Below are 20191 nucleotides of genomic sequence, written 5' to 3' on the forward strand. Positions count from 1 at the left end.
GGGCGCTGGGAGTGCAGGGATGGAGGGGGCGGGAGGGGGGGAGGAAGGTTGGGGGGACGTTGCAGATCCCCTGGATCCTCCACAGTGCTGCTGGGTGTCTCCTTCTGCAGCTCCGGAGCAGCACCTCCACTCACGCCTTCAAGACAGAGCCCAGCCTGCGGGCAGAGGCCAGTCTGAGGGCAGAGGCCAGCCGGCAGGCGGCCAATGGAGACCCCAAGGGCAGGCTGATGACGCCCACCCACCCAAAGAGCAGATAATTTGAATAGGAATTTCTCAAAAGAAGATACACAAATGACTAACCAGCACTTGAAAAGATGTTCAACATAAGCAGTCATGAGGGAAATACAAATCAAAACCGCAGTGCGATGGCACTTCACGCCCACTGGAATGGCTTGGATCAGAAAAATGGACAATAGCAAGTGTTGTCAAGGATGTAGAGAAATTGCAACTTTCATACACTGCCAATGGGAAAGAAAACTGGTGCAGCCACCTTGCAAAACAGTTTAGCAGCTTGCCACAGTTAAACCTAGATTTCCATATGACCTAGAAATGAAACTCCTAGGTTTAATACCAGAGAACTGGGAATATATATGGACACAAAAGCTTGTACAGATGATCATAAGTGTGATTCATATTAACCAAAAGTGGAAACAACTCAAATGTCCATGGTTTCTGAAGGAATAAACAAAATGTGGCGAATCCATACAATAGAATATTACTGAACCATTAACAAGTAACGGAATACTGATTTATGTTACCACATGGACAAGCCTTGACAACTTTATGCTAAGCGCCGGATACAAAATGCCAATATTGTACAATTCTGCTATATGGAATGCTCAGAATGGGTAAATCTTTAGAAACAGGAAATAGATTAGTGTTGCCAGGGGCTGGGGGAAGGGGTTAATTGGGATTTACTGCTAATGATTACAGGATTTGGGGGGGGGCGGTCATGAAAATATTTTGGAATTAGTTGGTTGTACAACCTTGTGAATACACTTCTAAAAAGTGAACTGTACACTTCTAAAAAGTGAATTTTATAGTATGTGGGTGAGCGCTCAACAAAAGAAATAAAACCCAGCAGACTACAAAAAGCCAGAATATGAATTAAAAGGGAGTTGCCAAAAATTTAGTAAATTTTTAAGAAGTGTAGAATCCAGGTGCTTGGTGAATGGTTGTGCCTTATAGGAGTCCTTTAACCTTTTCTTCATGTTTTAAAACTCTTACCAAAAAAATGTTTGTGAAATAACTGAACAGAAACAATAAAAAGAGGATGAAAACAAACAAACGTGAAGGGGTCATCAGGGTCAGTGGAACAGAGACACGTCAAGGAATTGTAGAAATTTGGAAGATATGCAGAGCAAAGTGAATGCACAGAATGCATGCTGTGCAGGAGGATTAGGCAGGAGAGAATCTGGAGACACTTCCTGAGTATCTGCTGCTGGAAGAGGTCTAGAGTCTCGCTCCCATGGCATTGATTCATCTTTAAGTGAGACCCTCATAAAACCCTGCCTGGTCTCCCTGCTGCCCCCTGTCCCCGTCTTACCTTGATCCCCTCCTTTCTCATTCTCTACGTATTCTCTCAGTTTCTTAAATTGGATGAACACTACAAATATCATATATTGTAATTATTTGTACATGTGTCTTTCACTCCTGAAAGACTGAGATCCTCAAGGAATGATGTCATTTCCTATCGATCCATGGATCTGTCCCCCCCGGGTCTCGTCTTGCTTCTGCGTTTAGTTGGTACTGAAGAAAAAGAGCATCTGAGACTAAGCCTATCTAAGAGGAGCCATTCAACTTCATAACAACACTGAATCAAAATTAAAGTGCAAAATAGGGAACATTATAAAATGTATGTATAAAAATGGCATTAATAACATGGCCAATAATGACATTAATATCATTTTTGGTGAAATAAAAACTGTCTAGAGACAAGTGGAAAAAATAATTTATTGCAGATTTTCTTACACAGGAACATGGAACATTTGTACAGTATCGTTGTGCTGATACAAAATACTAAATTTAAAGACAAACACTCTTACACAAATGTAGTTGCACTATATTTTATAAAGGTAGATATTAATAAATTATTTAAGAACAACAGGCCAATTATTCCAATAGGGATGCATTCTATGTCAAAATTAAAGTTAACTTTTCTGAACCTGATGGCCTGGATATAACCACATTCTTCCAAGCTAAGAAAAAGAAGCTCATTTCTGGAAATAAATGGCCAGAAATGGCTTTTACAGGAGTATCCCAGTAGCACTTCCAATTTTATTCTCAGATGTGGTTAGAGCCCTGACATTTATCTCAAGCTAATGTAATAGCTCACGGTGAAACAGTGCAACTTTTTATAACATGTTGTTAAAGGGATTGAATGCAAGGGATATAGTACAAACTACAGAATTTTAGAGGAATTATAATGCCACATGATTTGGGTGAGCAACCAAATATTTTAAGAACAGAAATGCGCATCCTATATTTTTGAAGAAAAATTAGCACAGTTCAAAATACTCATTATTTTCTTAGCATGGTATATTAATTCTTATTTTGGGAATCTGAAAATAAATTGCATTTTTTCCCCTAAAAGTTAGAATTCACTCTTTTAGAAAATGGTTTCTATGATGATGTACACCAACACGATATAAACTTTGTTATATGTTATTATAGTCATTAAAATATACATATACATATACATGGAACACTAAACAGATTTGGCAAACCATGATATGATATGTACACATGACCAAATACTGTTCAGTGTCATTTAATTAAATTCAACAACTACTTATTGGGTGCCTACCACTTGCAAATTACCATGTTAAGTAATGCTTGTAGTAGATCTTAAGACACATGAAATTCACATTATCCACATCTAAAGCCAAACTTTAGGTAATATACTAAACCTTGAAAATTACCAAAAGCAGAGCAAAGGTTGAATAACGAATATGAAAGCTATGCCTAAGAGAAAGGCTTGGGGCCATTGCAAAGGACAAAGCGAAATCTGTATCCACAGGGAATAATTGCTTGGTGTGTGACAGGGGACAACTGGAGCCCATTCTGCGGTCCCCGTCATCCCACAGTCTGAAATTCAGTTATCATCTTGTGCTGGTTCCTTTAAAGAGTGGAATAAATAGGGGTTCATTTTCAGTGATAATAAAGCTTGTAGTATCCCCCAAAGATTTTCTTTTCTTTCTTTTTTTTTTTTTTAATATATGCATGCACATCTGTTTTTCTAAGTCTTCCCACCATAATTCTGGGTGAAACAAGGACCACCCACCTAAAACGAGCAACACTTGAGGTAGAGCTTAATTTATAAGAAGAGCCTCAGTAAGCATGCCAAAACCACAAGTAAATTATCTAAAGTAAAAACAGCAGAAAGAAGATAAAGATAAATATTTTAAAACTTGGCATTCCATTCCTTTTAGGACTTATGCTCTACCAGCATTTTTAGGGCATGTATACGTTCGGAAAAGGAAGTATATAATCAAGTAGTCTCACCCTCTCTAAAGAACCTCTACATCAACAGGGAACAAAGTATCAACCTTACTTCTGATATAGGGGCCTGTGTGTGGGAACAAGGTGGGCATGGCTTTGGTGTGTACGAGCCCGGCGTGAATCAGGATTCCAGTTTGGAGGGCTAGTGTCTAAAGTCAACTCTAGCACGAAGTAGTACAGCCGGAGTATAACCACAGGACTAGCACGAACCTGAGGTTCCCCTATGCAATGATATAGGTTATGGAAAAGTATAAATCGCTCTCCTTTCTAGGAAAAACGCACAAGGGCCCAGGATGTCTAAAGATCCCCAAACATTCCACAGGGAGATAGACTGGCCCTTAGAAGGATCTGAAGCTTCGTGATTAAGAAACCTCCCATAACTTGCAGTCCTGACTCTGGCCAGATGGTGATCTCAGAACCCCTTATGGAGCTAAGCAAAGAGGCCAGGGAGTCCCTCATTGTCCTCTCACCTCAGCCAGATTATGGTAGACATTTTTTTTTTTTTTTTTTAACGTTTTTTATTTATTTTTGGGACAGAGAGAGACAGAGCATGAATGGGGGAGGGGCAGAGAGAGAGGGAGACACAGAATCGGAAACAGGCTCCAGGCTCCGAGCCATCAGCCCAGAGCCTGACGCGGGGCTCGAACTCACGGACCGCGAGATCGTGACCTGGCTGAAGTCGGACGCTTAACCGACTGCGCCACCCAGGCGCCCCTTTTTCTTTTTTTTTTTTTGGTAGACATTTTTTTTTTTTTTTTTTTTTTTTTTTTTTTCACCTCAGCCAGATTATGGAGGAAGAACCAAACACTGGTCTTCCCCGTCTGGTGCTTTTAAGTTTAATTTCATTAGAGGTAAAAAGCCGGCAACAATAAAGTATCCCCTAAGAAGTTTTTATTGTTCTAACTGGCTCATTAATGTTTCAGTACTTACATTGCTTTACCTGAGAGTTCATTTCGGCAACCAAGAATTCTTTTCAAAGGAGACATATTTTCAGTGATTATAATTTAGCTCCTTGTATTTATATTCTGCCTTTAAAAAACGTAACTACATGCTGATTAGTCATACCTCTGTTCCTGTATTTTTTCTGGATAGAAACCAAACTTGCATCGGCTCTTTTTTACCCTTCATGGACACTGGGCCTCTGTGCTCCAAATGGAATTGTGGATCTGAGTTTTCTGGTGTCATAAGACATCTAAAAGATGGGGGACAGGGAATAAGAAAAGACGTCTTGACTATGGTTGTATGGAGAAAGGGACATGAACCAAAGTTCGAAATCGAGACAGTAATGACACGTGTTAAAATTGTATTTAAAAGTAACACAGGATTTTAGTAATGGTGGTCATGCAAGGAATTCCTAAGGTGGTGTAGATTCATTGAGAGTGGGAGTGATGATCCGTTCTCAAATAAAAAATAAACAATCCTAAGAGCATAAGTGATGACTGTTTAAAAGTAACAAAATCATGCAGAGAGTTAAACCACATGCGAAGAGACATTTTTCTTGCAAATCAGTAAATACCAAGACCTGTTCTCTTACCTGTATGTGTATTCAGACACATTTATTTTTCCCTTTTCTCCAGTGGTTTCTGTTCTGCTTGTGAGGTTAACAGTATTTCCAAAAAGACAGTATCGAGGCATCCTCTGCCCTATGACACCAGTAACTACTTCTCCAGTGTGTATCCCTATTGTTATCTGCAGAAATCAAAGCTTTGTTTCAATAAGCTCGATCACCAAAACACTAATTTTCGATTACTTTACGTCATAGAATAACGTAAAGTCATCATAAAGAAATCATAAGAATTCTCTGGAAGAACTCCAAGTGTATTACAGACAAAATAAAAAACTCTCGGGGCGCCTGGGTGGCTCAGTCGGTTGAGCGACCGACTTTGGCTCAGGTCATGATCTCACAGTTTGTGAGTTCAAGCCCCACGCCGGGCTCTTTGCTGACAGCTCAGAGCCTGGAGTCTGCTTCAGATTCTATGTCTCATTCTCTCTCTGCCCCTCCCCCACCTGTGTTGTGTCTCTCTCTGTCTCTCAAAAATAAATAAATTTAAAAAAAAATTTTAAAAAAGAGATTAAAGGAAAGGTAAAAAAAAAAAATCAAGCATTAATATTAAAAAAAAAAAAAAACTCTCACAAAATCTGTCTTCCAAGAGAAATATTCTTTTTCTAAAGTCAGAAGATTCCAAAGATACGAATCTGGCAACTTATATGAGACGCAGGAAAGAGATTTTTAAAAAATAAACCAGAAAGGATAGGAAGTTTGGTCTCATCCTCTTGATTTCAGTACATGGAACAGAGTAGGTAGTTTCAAAAAGGTGGACAGATTTCCCATCTCTGTGAAAAAAATGCAATACAATGGGTTCAAGAATATTATAGTCTGTTGTCATGATGACGTCTTCCCTTATACGTAATGACTGCCTGCCAAAGAATGTGAGTCGGTTGACCACAAAGGTCTGCTACTGCTATTATAGTATCTACTTTATTTACTAACCTGAACAGATTCTCCGTCTACTTGAACCTGGCCAGCAATTTCCATCATATCCAAGGCCAGGTGGCAAATGGATCGTGCATGGTGGATGCATGGCTCTGGTAAACCACTCACTGTCATATACTTATCACCAACTGTCTCCACCTAACACAGCACATACATTTACATGGTCACTGGTTAGAATAAACATTACTGTTTCATTTGCTACCCTTCTATATAAACAACATTTCCCCAAGGCTACTAGTAACTTTAAACTTTCCTCCCATGAATTCGTTTAAAATTAAAATACATTCAATTCCAACAAGATGAAACCTTGTAATTGTTTGAAACTTGCACACAGCACTTGAGGTCTTTGATTACAGCCAGGCATGGACACAGCATTATTTCCCCCCTAGTAATTCCTGGTTTCTCATCTCAGATACGCTTATAATTCACTAGGACAATTTATTACCAGTATCTTCCTAAAATAATGATGGTTTATGACACAAGAGCCACTGCCCAACGTCCAATGGTTTATCATGTTCAATAACCATTTACATTTATGATGTGCTCACAAAATGTCACACAGTACCTCGGAAAACCACTATAAAATAAATAGTCCTTGTGGCACTCCTATTACTCCAGATGCCTGGAGATGGTTTGGTTAACATTCTTGCTTTTATGAAGCAATAATCCCCTGACTTCATTTTTTCCAATATTATATTTGTTTTTAATTGGAACAAAGCGCATAAATGCCTTATAAATGTTTATCTTCGGGTCGGTGTAATCTAAAAGCAAACCCGAGTCCCCAGTCCCCTTCTCATGCTCTAAGACTTCTTCACTATGCAAAGCATTTATGTATTTCAGTAAAAATGTCTCCGACAGAGCACTAAAACAAATGCTATGTTTACATGATGGGTGAGAAACAACCTGTGCAGATTCATTAATGTAAGTGCAAAAAGCTGCTGAACATTTCATTTGAACCAGGGAACCATCAGCTCTATTCATTTTGGTTACAGGGAAGAGAAAGGTTTACAACAAGAGGTAAATTATTTAAGAAAATGGTAAACAGTGGGTACATGGAGGCCTACTGCACCAAGGCTGTAGGGCTATCGTGAGAGAATGGTGCCTCGGAACATAGGGTCTCAAAATTCAGACCCTGAAGGGCACCGCATTAGGATGCGGTCTGGACTTGCCTTATAAACAAATGGATTTTTCCGGGAGTCAGTCAGTGTGTCAAATCTGGTGTAGAGGTCATTGAGCAGGTTTACAATCTTCATGGCCCCTTCTCCAGATGCATGCTTGCTACAGAAGGCATTGAAGCCCACAATGCCACTGAAGAGGATGGTCACGTTGTCATATCTCTTGGCAGGCACTGGACGCTTGTGTCTCAGCTCATTGGCAACGGATGGAGGGAGGACAGAATACAACAGCCTGTTCAGCGGGATGGGGAAAGAGCCACAGGAAGAAATGCTGGGAATCACAGAGTTTTGATGTCGTTTGTACCGTAAAAACCTGGAGTCTTATAAGACACCCATTATTAGCCATCTATGTGAATTTTCAAAAATACCATAATTTATTTGTTTTAATCACATGCAACACCTCCAAATCGAAACCAATTCAAACTAAATGGAAATAAGGCAACCAAATAGGCGAAGCAGAACCCTGGCAATAGGAAGTCAGAGTTTTCATCCGTGGTACTGAATTCTGACCTGTTATTACAGTATTCACAGTAGGAAAGTTGTCATTACCAGCACTTAGAACACTGTCTGAGTAGTATAATACCAGGACCGTGTTTATCTCTCAGGAATAAGAAGTTTACCTGAATTTGTGTAAATACCATTAAACCAAGTAGATCTCCTCCCAGTCTCATCCATGCCTCTTTCTTCCGTGGAAGAAACGGAAAAAACAGGTGGAGCCTGGGCTCGGCAAGAAAAGACTGTACTTCTACAGGCAATCCTGCGATTTTTCGATGGCATCAGGTACCACGCAGAGGGACAAGTGTGGTAAGCACAACGGGAGGAGGGTGAGAGCCGAGGACTGATAAGACAGAAGCAGAAACTGGGGTAACCTATGGCTCTTGGCATGAGGACCCAGAGGAAGAACTGATGCCTCCCTACCTTTTTCTTCCCTAAAGCCAGAGGACGTACTGTGCTAAGTTGAATCTTACAAGCTTCATACAATGTGTTATTTTCAAGGATGAAGTTGTACCACATACCAATAAAACCTACAGTTTGAATTTTTTTTAAGCAGTGGGAGGAATTTGAGCCGCCTGTCCCATATCCTTTTTGAAATCTGCAAAATATCTGGAGGGATTCAAGGATCTGTTGAGGGCCACAAGGAAAGTAAAGAGGCATCAAAGAAACCAGATATAGCTTTCAGCTTCTCTATACAAAGGTCAAGACAAGTGAATTAAGAAGCTATGTATAGACAGACATTACATGTCGTTCTCTATTTCATCCATGTTATTAATAAATAGTTAACTGGTGTGTTTATGTGTGGGCACAGCATTCATTTCAGGGCAACCACACACATATCAACGCAAAGAAAAGTACAGAAAGTGATGCTGTTATCAATATTCTGGGTGTTCAAGTAGAATGAAATAGTTCTTAGGAGAAGTCAGACAGATCACTTCAATTCTCCAACAAGCCATCAAAAATGAATACCCAAGACCCTGGGTAAAATCTCTCATGAATGTCCAGTGATTTAGTGCCTTTAACGAATATATACAAGCAAGGCCAAGTAGTATGCACAGTGCATATCTGAATGAATGATTTGAAAATGAAGGCCAATTCTAAGCACAGTGTTCATTGCAACCCCGAGAACCCAGCCAGCCCTTGGCACACAGAGGATGCTTCGAACAGATCTCCCATATGAAGGAAGGAATGAATGGATACTTCACCTTTAAATGCACACTTGGATTACTGTATTGATTTTCAGGGAGGTATTATGGCATTTATTCTTTCAACTTAGTTTCTAAAACTAGAAGACACATTTCCACTACCATTAAGACTGATGTATTTCTGTATGCAAAATTGCTTTCTAAGTGATATGGAAGATTCTTACCTACTACTCCAGAGTATAACAGGTTCCATGCCTTTCTACTTTGGTTACCAAACTTAACCACAGTAGGGTCACAATATACAACGCCCTTCCTTACCCACAAGGTTACATTCTTACGTGTCTGTCTTTTTCTTTTCATCTTCCAAGGCTCTTAATGTGAGCTGCAGCCTATCTGTGAGGATTTCCAGTTCTTGGGTCAGTTTGTATTCCTCTCTGAATTGTTCTCCCAAAAGAACGAGATCGCGCGTGGCATCATGCAGAGGGATGTCACTTAGGTACAGACCTCTCCTTGTCAGATCGTCCAGGTTCATCACACTGGTAGATAGGGAAATGAGGCGAAGTCAGTGCCAACTTGTGTACATGCTAACATCAAGCCTGACTACTGTCAAGGAGTAAAATCTGGTCATCTCCTACGATTCAATAGGTCAGACTAAAGACAAAAAAAAAAAAAAAAAAATGGAGAGTTGCATGAAGACTATAACTTCATTCTTTCATACATTTAAAAATCTATCAAGGAGCAGGGGCGCCTGGGTGGCTCAGTCGGTTGGGCGTCCGACGTCGGCTCAGGTCATGATCTTGGGGTCGCGAGTTCAAGCCCTGCATCAGGCTCTGTGCTGACCGCTCAGAGCCTGGAGCCTGTTTTGGATTCTGTGTCTCCCTCTCTCTGACCCTCCCCCGTTCATGCTCTGTCTCTCTCTGTCTGAAAAATAAATAAACATTAAAAAAAATCTATCAAGGAGCAGTGAACTTGACATACATTTTTGCCAAATCTCACTTTTTGATTCCATCAGCCTAAACTGAAAGATAAAGGAGAAAACTATCCTGTGAAAATTAATCTGGTATTTAACACGTGGCCGTTATGGACTGCAATCACATTTTCCCCCCATTATAAAGAGATGAAGAAAACTTTCTTTTTGCCCTCTGTAACAGGGATGATAATGCTTCTTTTGAGAAACCAGTTCATTGTTGCCTTATGCATCCATTGACTGTTGTAACTGGTTGCTTTTCTCTTTTAGATGCAGTGATAAAAAGTTTACAATCAGATTTATGACCTATCTTCCACATGTATTTTATGTGCTTATAACTTTATGACATGTATTTTATGTGCTACTCTTACTTCTCATTCTAATTTCTTCTACTGCTTTTGTTTGTTTTGAAAATTTTTCTCATTTTTGAAACATTATATAATCTTACTAAAGTGTATGCATATTTGTAACCTATGTTTTTTTTTTTTTTTTACCAAAGTTATTTTTAGATTAGCATAATAGGGGCACCTGGGTGGCTCAGTTGGTTGATCATCCAACTTCAGCTCAGGTCATGATCTCATGGTTCATGGGTTAGAGCACTGTGTCAGGCTCTGTGCTGACAGCTCAGAGCCTGAAGCCTGCTTCAAATTCTGTGTCTCCCTCTCTCTCTGCCCCTTCTCTGTCTCTCTCTCTCAAAAATAAACAAACATTAAAAAAAAGAATAGCATAATTCTATTGATTCAGTGATGATCTGATGAGTGACTGCTTTTTAAAAATTTATTTTTTGGTTAAAATATCTTAAGGTTATATTATTGGTTTGAATTCTTTAAATATAAAGTAATAACTTCTGGGCATTCACAATAAGAATTTCTCTAAAATGACATAAGGAGTTGTGGCTTTACTGAAGAATTTTGGATTAATAAAATGTCTCCTTGTTATACATTCTCAGCAGAAATGTCCACAAATCAAAGCCAACATAAGCATGTCAATATAGAAAAATAAAATGATCAAAGACTTTAGTAATGAACCATATGGTTTCTTTAGATTTTGTTAAAATGCATATGTATGTTAACCTTGAACAGCTCGGCTCAATGGCAGAAGAGACTCATCTGAAAAGAGGACAGATCACCTGCTAGCTGATATACAAGAACTGCCCATGAACAGAGAAAAAAAAAAAAAAAAAGATTATAAGCTTAAAATAAAAATGGCTAAAAATTCTTGTATGGAGTTTAAAAACAATCAAATTATATCTCACTTTTCTTTGTGTGTGTGTGTGTGTGTGCGTGTGTGTGTGAAAGAGTACCTGTGTGCACAAGAGGGAGTGGGGGAGGGGCAGAGGGAGACAATCTTAAGCAGGTTCCATACTCAGCAGAGCCCCACACAGGGCTCAATCCCATGACCCTGGCATCATGACCGGAGCCGAAAAGAGAGTCAGATGCTTAAGTGACTGAGTCACCAAAGTGCCTCTATGTCTCATTTTTCTAAAAATTTACTTATTATCTTAATGAACTACTAACATTTTTCCCCTAAATTTAAACTAATCATCTTAGAATTATTTATAAGTAAAACTGCTTTTAGTGGATCTCATTTAACACAAGTACAAATCTTTCTAAATACACGGACAGGTACCATATGACAAATTGTGAATGTGTCAATATGTGACCAATTTCTTCATATGGTAATTAACAAAGAGCCTCCAAATTTTCTGCTTCTGTTTCCAAAGAGACCTTTATCTCCATGAATAGAAATTGTCCCTATTGAACAGCTGTCATTCTACTAAAGCTCAACTTGAAAAGGGCAAAAGAAAAAAAAAAAACACATTGATAGCAGATAAAAATATAGTTAGAACAATGAAAGTGACTAATAAAAAGATATAAAGGGTTGATATTCTCTAAGTTTGTCTCTTTTATTTTCATGATGCATATTCTCAGGAAAAAATAATCATTAGTCTTATGTAGTCGTTAATAGTGTATTAATATGGGCACCTGGGTGGCTCAGTCGGTTAAGCGGCTGATTTCAGCTCAGGTCATGATCTCGCGGTCCGTGAGTTAGAGCCCTGCGTCGGGCTCTGTGCTGACAGCTCAGAGCCTGGAGCCTGTTTCAGATTCTGTGTCTCCCTCTCTCTGACCCTCCCCTGTTCATGCTCTGTCTCTCCCTGTCTCAAAAATAAATAAAACGTTAAAAAAAAAATCTTTAAAAAAAATAGTGTATTAATAATATTAAAGGAAGTTATAAAGTTCATTAGATTTTTCAGAAATTTTCAGGCAGTATCTTTAAATGAAGAGTGATCATGGTGGACTTTAAATTAAATTTTTAGCCAGTAGCTCAGCAAAACATGCTGTAGTGAATGTGTTACTAAATAATGTGCATAGGTTTCTGTCATACAAAGTTATAAATACACAAAATACCACCTAAAAAGTTCCAGTTACCTTTTTCTATTTTTCTAAGTAAATTTAGGTATGTTTTTCTTATTCTGAGTTGCCATGCATCTTTTGGTAAAATGTTTTTTCAAATTGGAAAAATACCATCCTACAGTTTTACTTCCTTCTGATGTTCATTACAAAAAACATAATTTACATAAATGTCAATGTAATAATATATTTTGAATAGTATATCCTGATTAGAGTAGCTAAATATTTTCAATATAGGGTAGTTATATTTTAAATCTAGAAATAATTGTAGAAAGTAATTTTTCGGTGCCAAATATACCCATGTATTTATGTCATCATATTAAATGCTTTATGGAATTTCTTTTCTACGTGGTGCCTCTTTGGAAGGTACAAAGCTAAGCATTAGCTACCTGCAGATTAGATTTTTCCACGATCTGATGGCACATACACTTGGCACATTGATTAAGACAGGACAAATTAAAAAAAAAAAAAAGAATACAGGATTTCTTCTGAGCTTGTTACAAATGTTAAATGAAATTATCCTTGTACTAGAGTGCTGTATGAACAGGGGTTGTAATACCTAATTATACTTGAAACATGTAGACCTCATTAAATAAGATGCTTTTGGATTTCTCTGTTAGCTAAAAATGGGTATTTCTATCCATTATAATTGATCTAAAAATGATTACCTTGGTGAACACAGAAAAAGGATGCTATCGGCTTCAGGTAAGTAGATCATCTGCCCCTTGAGACGTAAGCAGCTGCTCTCAGTCCCAGTCAGCTCATCCTCACATTCTAATTTCTCTACATCCAACAGTCCTTCCTTGAAAAAGCAAGACACAGCTATTAAACTAGTATCTTTCTCCCTACGGAACAAGTCAGCAAAAAGAAGGACATGTAGGGGCGCCTGGGTGGCTCAGTCGGTTGAGCGACCGACTTCGGCTCAGGTCACGATCTCACAGTTCGTGAGTTCGAGCCCCGCGTCGGGCTCTGGGCTGATGGCTCAGAGCCTGGAGCCTGCTTCCGATTCTGTGTCTCCCTCTCTCTCTGCCCCTCCCCCGTTCATGCTCTGTCTCTCTCTGTCCCAAAAATAAATAAACGTTAAAAAAAAAAAAAAAAAAAAGAAGGACATGTATACCTCATTTCCCACCAAAGTGTCCAGGGGGAATAAGGACACCAAGTAGATCAGGAAGGGCATTTCACAGAAATACTGCCAGGTAATAAGCAAAGTGATTACCTTGCAAACACTGCAGAAAAACGAATTGACTATCTCCTTTGGACCCAAAAAGATAATAGTCTTACTATGCTTGCATATTGTTTTAAAGCTACTGTGAATCTTATTTCTGATTTTCCAGTATGGCTCCAACATATAATACTAAGTTCTATGAAAAAAAAGAAACCAAGTGTCTCTATTCCCCATACCTGCATTCACAGAGAGGCTGGGAGTAGTTCCAAATACATAAAGTATGTGTGGGTAAGACCTTTCCAAGGGCTTCAGGAAGGACAAAATATATATTCTAGGACACGTTTGCTGTATCACTCCCAAGAACAGAAACTATGAGATCTGGGTACTCCTTAAACATTCAACCAAAAGAATATTTTATCACTTTTAAATTCCCACAAAAATGGCACCAAGAATAATAGACAATTGAAGGAAGAATTTAATCAGTGGCTTTGGGTGAAGTTAAAAAAGTGTATTTTTTTTTTTTTTTTATCAGTTCTTCTGATGTCTAAAATAGTACATGGTAGCTGTACAGGGAGTAAAAGATATTTGTTTTATTATGTGAAATTGCATTGTCCCAACAATACAGTCTCAAAATTTACTTTTGTTAATTTTGATCAGTTAGTAAGAGTTCCAGTGCTGCTCAGGCAAACCAAAAATCAATAATATTGCCTTTGAAACAGGACTCCCTCTGAGGTTTGGTTTGAATTTTTCTATACCTTCTCCATATAATAGAATAGTATAGTAGGTAACTTTCCTTCAGGCACACTTCTAAGATATAACATCCCTTACTCACATTGAAAGAAATAATATTTTGATTACCTTGCTTCTCAATACAAAAACTGTATTGATGTGCGAAAGGATCCCATGGAAACTAATGTCAATATGAGGACGAACCAGAGAGAAGACAGACAACAGACTGCAGTTCCCAGGTTGGAGCTACAATGTGGATGAAAAGAAAGGATCATGTGATCAGTAGAAATAATTCTTACGATTTGAGATTAGATTAAGCCAGCTCAGTAAGACTTTAAAGTAGAAAATCATAATCATTTGGTAAGGGAGTTGCTTACTACTAGAAAGTTACCCATTTTCTCATTAAAACAATAGTATCCCCATGTAATTTTCCCATTGTCCCTGTGAGTGATTAAAACAGAAAAAGAATAAATAGCTGTCCTAGGGAAAGTTGCAGTATGCTTAAATACACTTAGCTCAGTTTAAAAAACTTATGTGATATATGATGTACTGCACATTACATGATATATAATCAGTGTATTAAGTGAATAAATGGCCACATAGAACAACTCTAGAGCCTTTGTCTCAGACCTCAAGGAAGTGTGATGTCATTTTACCTGGGGAAGCACTCTATATATGGCATTGCCACACTGAGTAACCACCAGGTCCCGGTCAAATATTATGTGGAAAGGAAAAGCTTTGCAGAAGGTATACGGGCTGATGCGTGATTCCTGGGTACCGTTTTCTTCAAATCTATCAAGATCTTCATAAAAATCTTCTTCTTTTGACTCTTTTTCCTCAATTAAAAATTGAGTATGATCACATTCTTCATTTCTTTGCTGAATAACCTGGATTTTTCAGAGGGGGAGATGAGTTAATTGCCTGCATTTCAGTTTACTTAAAATCCTAAATGCCTAAGAAACTGGTTATGAGAATTGCATTTAGAGAGTTAATTTTAAAATATGCATAAATGCAAATACTATGCATGTCTTAAATAGGAAACTATTTCTGGACATTGACTTATGCAATTTGAAGACTGAAAAATTACTTACAATAAAATTGCAAATCTGGTATGAATCCTTCAGCAGCCCAGATGGCTTCTTTGATAGAATTGGGAGAAAATCACCCCCTTGTCCTGGTAGGCTCAGCCCGCTCAGCCAGGTACAATTGTACAGTGAATACCCCACAAACCATACAGGTGGTTTTATTTAATATGATAAAAAATGGTATGTGCAAACAGAAGGAAATGAAATAATACAGCTACATATTTAAAAATACATGCAATGTCACTTTTTATCCATCAAATAGCAATTATACAAAATACCAAATTGGGTAAGATACAGAAAAAGAGTTATCTCGAATACCACAAGTGGGAGGGGATCTTGATTAAATTTTCTGAAGGGTAGATTGATAATATACAAGTAATCCCTAAAAAGTTGTGCATTCTTCAATTTAATTACAAGTCTAGGAACTCATTCTAGGGAAGTAATCATAATATTGAGTAAAGCTCTATAATTTACAGAAATAGTGACATTTCTGAAATATTATGCATAGGCAAACACATTATTAAGGTATAGAAAAGATGTTTATTCTTTTGAGTTTAAGAAACCAGAAACAACACATCCTCTTCTAAAAGGAAAAACTATCTCAACTGTGGCCAGATCCAAATGGGAAGTAGTGGGCACAATAGTTCTTCAGTTATAGCTCAATGAAGGCAGAATGTTGCTATTTTTGGCTTTTTTTGCTCATGCATTCCCAGCAGCACACTCTGAGACTTAAGAACAAATCACAATTAACGTGACGCTCTTGTACATATTCTTTCAAATCGTTTCATGATGAAATTAGGATATTACTCCCTTGAGTGTCACACTCACCTACTACACTGGCTAAATATTAGTATTTTTATCGATGATTTAAACAGTCTGCTTCACTAAGGTTGTTTTCTCTAAAGTTTCATGAACCAAATAAGAGTCAGTCTTCAAATACAAGCCCAATTTTGATGGTCTGCTCTGGTTCCATTTTAGCTAAAGGAACTGAATTATGTGCAACCTAAATTTACTAATTAATTCCTCAATCTTGTTCCTTTGCTTTGATTAAATTGTCAAAATGAACTGCTTTCTTCAAAAGAAAATGTTTTTAATGTTTATTTTTGAGAGAGAGAGAGAGAGAGCAAGAGAGAGAGAGAGCGAGCAGGGGATGGGCAGAGAGAGACAGAGACACAAAATCTGAAGCAGGCTCCAGGCTCTGAGCTGTCAGCACGGAGTCCTACGTGGGGCTCGAACTCATGAACCACTAGATCGTGACCTGTGCCAAAGTCAGACACTTAACCAACTGAGCCACCCAGGTGCCCCTAAATGAGCTGCTTTCTGATCATATTTTTAAGCTCTCGTTGGCATATCACTTCTTGACACGGTATAATATTCCTTAAGTAGTTAAATTATCTGGTAACCCTGGACTCGTTAAGCTTACGGATTCAACATAAGAATACTTCAGGAAATTAAAGGTGTCTTTGACAAAAATTAAATATACCAAATATAACTAAAACTGAAAATATTCCAGAAGGTCTGTGTGGGAGCACTTAAATACATGAAGGTCACAAGGCAACAAAATATTATATAAAGGAAACCGTGCAATTAAGTAAAATCTTGAATTTTATATAGAATGTGCTCACGGCTGCCAATCTCCCATGCCAAGTACCCTGATAACCATAGCAACTGCAATCTCCAAGTGCACCCTGATTTGTGTTTTTTTCTTGAAGTTTCTACGTACTTGTCTTTTGCTCAACCTGCCTAAATAAAAACCAAACACAAGAGTAGACACAGTATGCTAAAAGCCCCTGACAAAGGCTCACTAGGCATAAGTGTAGCGTTAGTTTGGGGTCAGGATCAAAAATAAGAAATGAAAGGCATAGAATATTTTGGCTAAATTCCAGTGAGATTCCTAGCCATGGATACATGTTGATTCTCTACCCACGGTTTTAATTTTTTAAATGTCTCTGGATTTGATAATGTCAAGTTACACAGAGTCCTACTTTCTAGTTGTAGAAAAATTAAGGATGCACCTGGGACTCACCCACAAGTGTCACACCAAGAATTGGCATCAACTCTTGAAAGAAAGAAAACCACCGAATCTAACATGGCATTACTAGATTAAATATATGGGACACTTTTCCAATATAAACAATTTAAAGATGACAATTTTTATTTTGTATAATATTGTACTTAAAGTTTGGGCTTCCTGTATGTGCTAGAACATAACTCTGACATCTAAGAAATAGCCATAAGGAAAAAAAGCTGAAATAGGATATCTCTCTCCCTAATTCTCTCGAACTTCGAGCAACTAAAAAATGGCTTGTAAGGCTAAACATTCTGGGCACACACCGAGCAGGTGACTGGGAGGGGCTGCAGGGTCAAACAGAGAGAGAAAAACAATGGTTTTCTTTATTACACAGCTGATGTAGCACTACCCTGATATTTTCACTCAAAACTTAGAGCACGTATTATCAATAGCAACGATTTTTTTAAATATTAAGACCTGACTTCTTTCACCAAGTAATCCAATTTTTTCTAAAAGAACAAAATTTTTAGATCACAAAATGAAAGATTCCAACTATTATTTCAGGAACAGATAAAAAGAATCTACAAAGAGACAATGATCGGTAAAACAATATCTAATATTATATATGTATATCTTATATATCTTAGAATTTGACTATCCACATTTTGGGTTTTCTGTATTCTGAAGGCTACAGCTTAACCAGTCACTTTTCCTTCTGCTACCCAGCTGATGCATACAGGAAATGCGAGCTAGGTTTCACATTGCCTTAAGCAATGTATAATTGGAGAGAGATTTCTGCTGCCATAGGGAAAAAATATCCTGTATAATGATTTCCAAGGCCAAATATAGAATATTGCTGGTGTAGCACTGTTATGGCTCATAAATATGCCTCTGGTGAGGTCCACTAGAAGTGACAGCTACAGGTAAATTCACAGTGTCATGTTTAATATTCTGTATGTCAGATGTGTTCAGAAGAGCCTCCATTACTGACCATTACCTTCATGTCTATTTCAGTGCCATGTATTTGTTGAGCTACCGTTTTGATGATTCCGATGACAATATCCTGAAGTCCTTCTCTCTCTGAGTAGTAGTGCAGAATGAGTCCTTTGCCCTTTTCTGCATCAGTGCACCTAAAGGAAGGCGCACGCATACCTGGGTAGATAGTAGCGAGGTGGTCATGCAGAGCATCAAGATTCTGTAATAAAGAGGAAATGAGGTGAATAAATGATGCTTCCACAACGGCAGCTGACTTTGAGAAAGCAAGATAAAGGAAACAAGGCTCAAATCTGACGTTAGTTGGTGGATTGACTGAATAAACATTCACATAACACAGCCTTCCCTTGTGCACGGAGACAACTACAAGGCAAGAACCACACGTGGAGAGAACTTAAGGCTAAAGTAGTAGAATTAATAAAAACATCTGAGCCTATTATCAGTTAATACATTTTAAAAAAGGATAAATAAACAAGTGGGATGCAAAAAGAATGCTTTACTAAAGCAAAGTATACGTATTTATAGGAGTTTGGGGAAGTTGTATATGCATGTTATGATAAACAATACGGATGCCAAAAGTGACCCCATATTACCCTCTGTTTACATTACAAACCTAAAAATCATTCATTCAAAACACTATATCAGAGTGATAAGCATATGAAAATATAAGCATACTACTGTGTGAAGTAATATTTTAGAATTAACATTTTCTAAATTAAAGTGGCAGAATTTCTTCATATTCATTAGTAGCCTCCAATCAAGATACAGCTTCATAGCTGACCTGTAAAATGATTATCTTTTGGACCTGAATCTTGGAAAACTAGAACAAATAAATTTACCAGTAAGTATTTTCTGTTCTTGCAGCTTTGCCATTAATAGACCATGCCAAACTAGCATGCATGCGTTACTCACTAATACACAAAACTTGTTTGCATAAACATCACCAGGAGAAATGGTGCAAACAATGTTTTCCTTAGTCCAACATGGTTTTTCAAATAACAGTTGATAATGTGTTAGTGTGTGTGTGTGTGTGTGTGTGTGTGTGTGTGTATGTGTGTGTGTGAGTGTATGTGTGGGTGTGTGTTACACATATATGGTAGGATACCCACAACATAGCATGGTATAAGAATTAAGAACAAGGTAGCTTTAGAATTTAGACTTTGATTTAAAACATGACATTGCCCTTAGCCCCATAACAGCATGGAACTGAATTGTCAACACCTAAATGAGAAAGGAAACAATTATCCCCTAGAGACTACATAAAGGGACATAGCCTTGCTGGCACCTTCATTAGAGTCTAGTGAAACCTTAATGGACTTTGACCTCTAAAAATATAGTATAATAAATTTGTGTTGTTTTAGACCTTTATATCTGTGGTTATTTGTTATGATAGCAATAAAAACTAATATACCAAGCAAATACTAATCCATCAATAACTGATGATTGTCACTAAAAACAAATGGGTAAAATAAAAGTTTCAGAATGCCATGAGCATAAAAGAATGCATCAAAAAGGTGCTGGAGATAGGCCAAAATTGAACTATAGTTCCAGTTCCAAATGTCTCAAAGAAGTCAATTAGGGAAACAAAAGTATCTAGTAAGATATTAAGAGATGAATACAAGGTAGCTCGATGGGTACCCAAATTTGAGAAATATTCCACCAAGGCAGCAATGGCACTGTGGTTTAATTTTCTCTCCTCTCCTTTCAATGATTCATCCATTCTATAAAGTTATTTCATATGCATTATATATTATGAACCGTATGTGGTACAGGCTGGTGGCAGGGTAGAGGTTAAGATACAAATCTGCATGACATAAATCTTGACTTTAAGCAGCTCATGGCTCATATCATAAAAGAAATGTACAGAGTGGCTTTTGACGCATACATATGAGAGCCAAAAACTCAGACTTAAAGAGTGGGGTCCAAAGACTTCAAAGTGAAGAAAAGCCCTCAACTAGGTCGTGAAAGATTGACATTCTGATTCAGATAAATGTTTCAACAGTCTTCTTGATTGGGTGAA

The 20191-nt window shown here is 37.8% G+C and overlaps 1 protein-coding gene across 5 annotated transcripts in view; it reads right to left on the reverse strand.

The window, feature by feature from the left end:
* Positions 1–1935: 1935 nt before the first annotated feature.
* The window catches only part of GUCY1B1 (guanylate cyclase 1 soluble subunit beta 1), a 48782-nt gene continuing 30526 nt past the window's right edge, over positions 1936–20191 (reverse strand). For 4 of the 5 annotated variants that reach the window (XM_058721070.1, XM_058721074.1, XM_058721072.1 and 1 more), the window contains 10 exons: positions 18176–18373; positions 14739–14969; positions 14212–14328; positions 12857–12990; positions 9149–9346; positions 7165–7402; positions 5993–6133; positions 5036–5190; positions 4567–4693; positions 3153–3363 (listed from right to left, as the gene is read on the reverse strand). In XM_058721070.1, coding sequence (XP_058577053.1) covers positions 3331–3363; positions 4567–4693; positions 5036–5190; positions 5993–6133; positions 7165–7402; positions 9149–9346; positions 12857–12990; positions 14212–14328; positions 14739–14969; positions 18176–18373 — 1572 coding nt within the window. In that variant the 3' untranslated portion in view covers positions 3153–3330. Of the gene's footprint in view, positions 3119–3152; positions 3364–4566; positions 4694–5035; positions 5191–5992; positions 6134–7164; positions 7403–9148; positions 9347–12856; positions 12991–14211; positions 14329–14738; positions 14970–18175; positions 18374–20191 lie in introns of those variants that run through there. The other variant, XM_058721071.1, reaches the window with a different exon arrangement.

The sequence above is a fragment of the Neofelis nebulosa genome, chromosome 3 (assembly GCF_028018385.1).
Source record: "Neofelis nebulosa isolate mNeoNeb1 chromosome 3, mNeoNeb1.pri, whole genome shotgun sequence".
Taxonomy (NCBI): domain Eukaryota; kingdom Metazoa; phylum Chordata; class Mammalia; order Carnivora; family Felidae; genus Neofelis; species Neofelis nebulosa.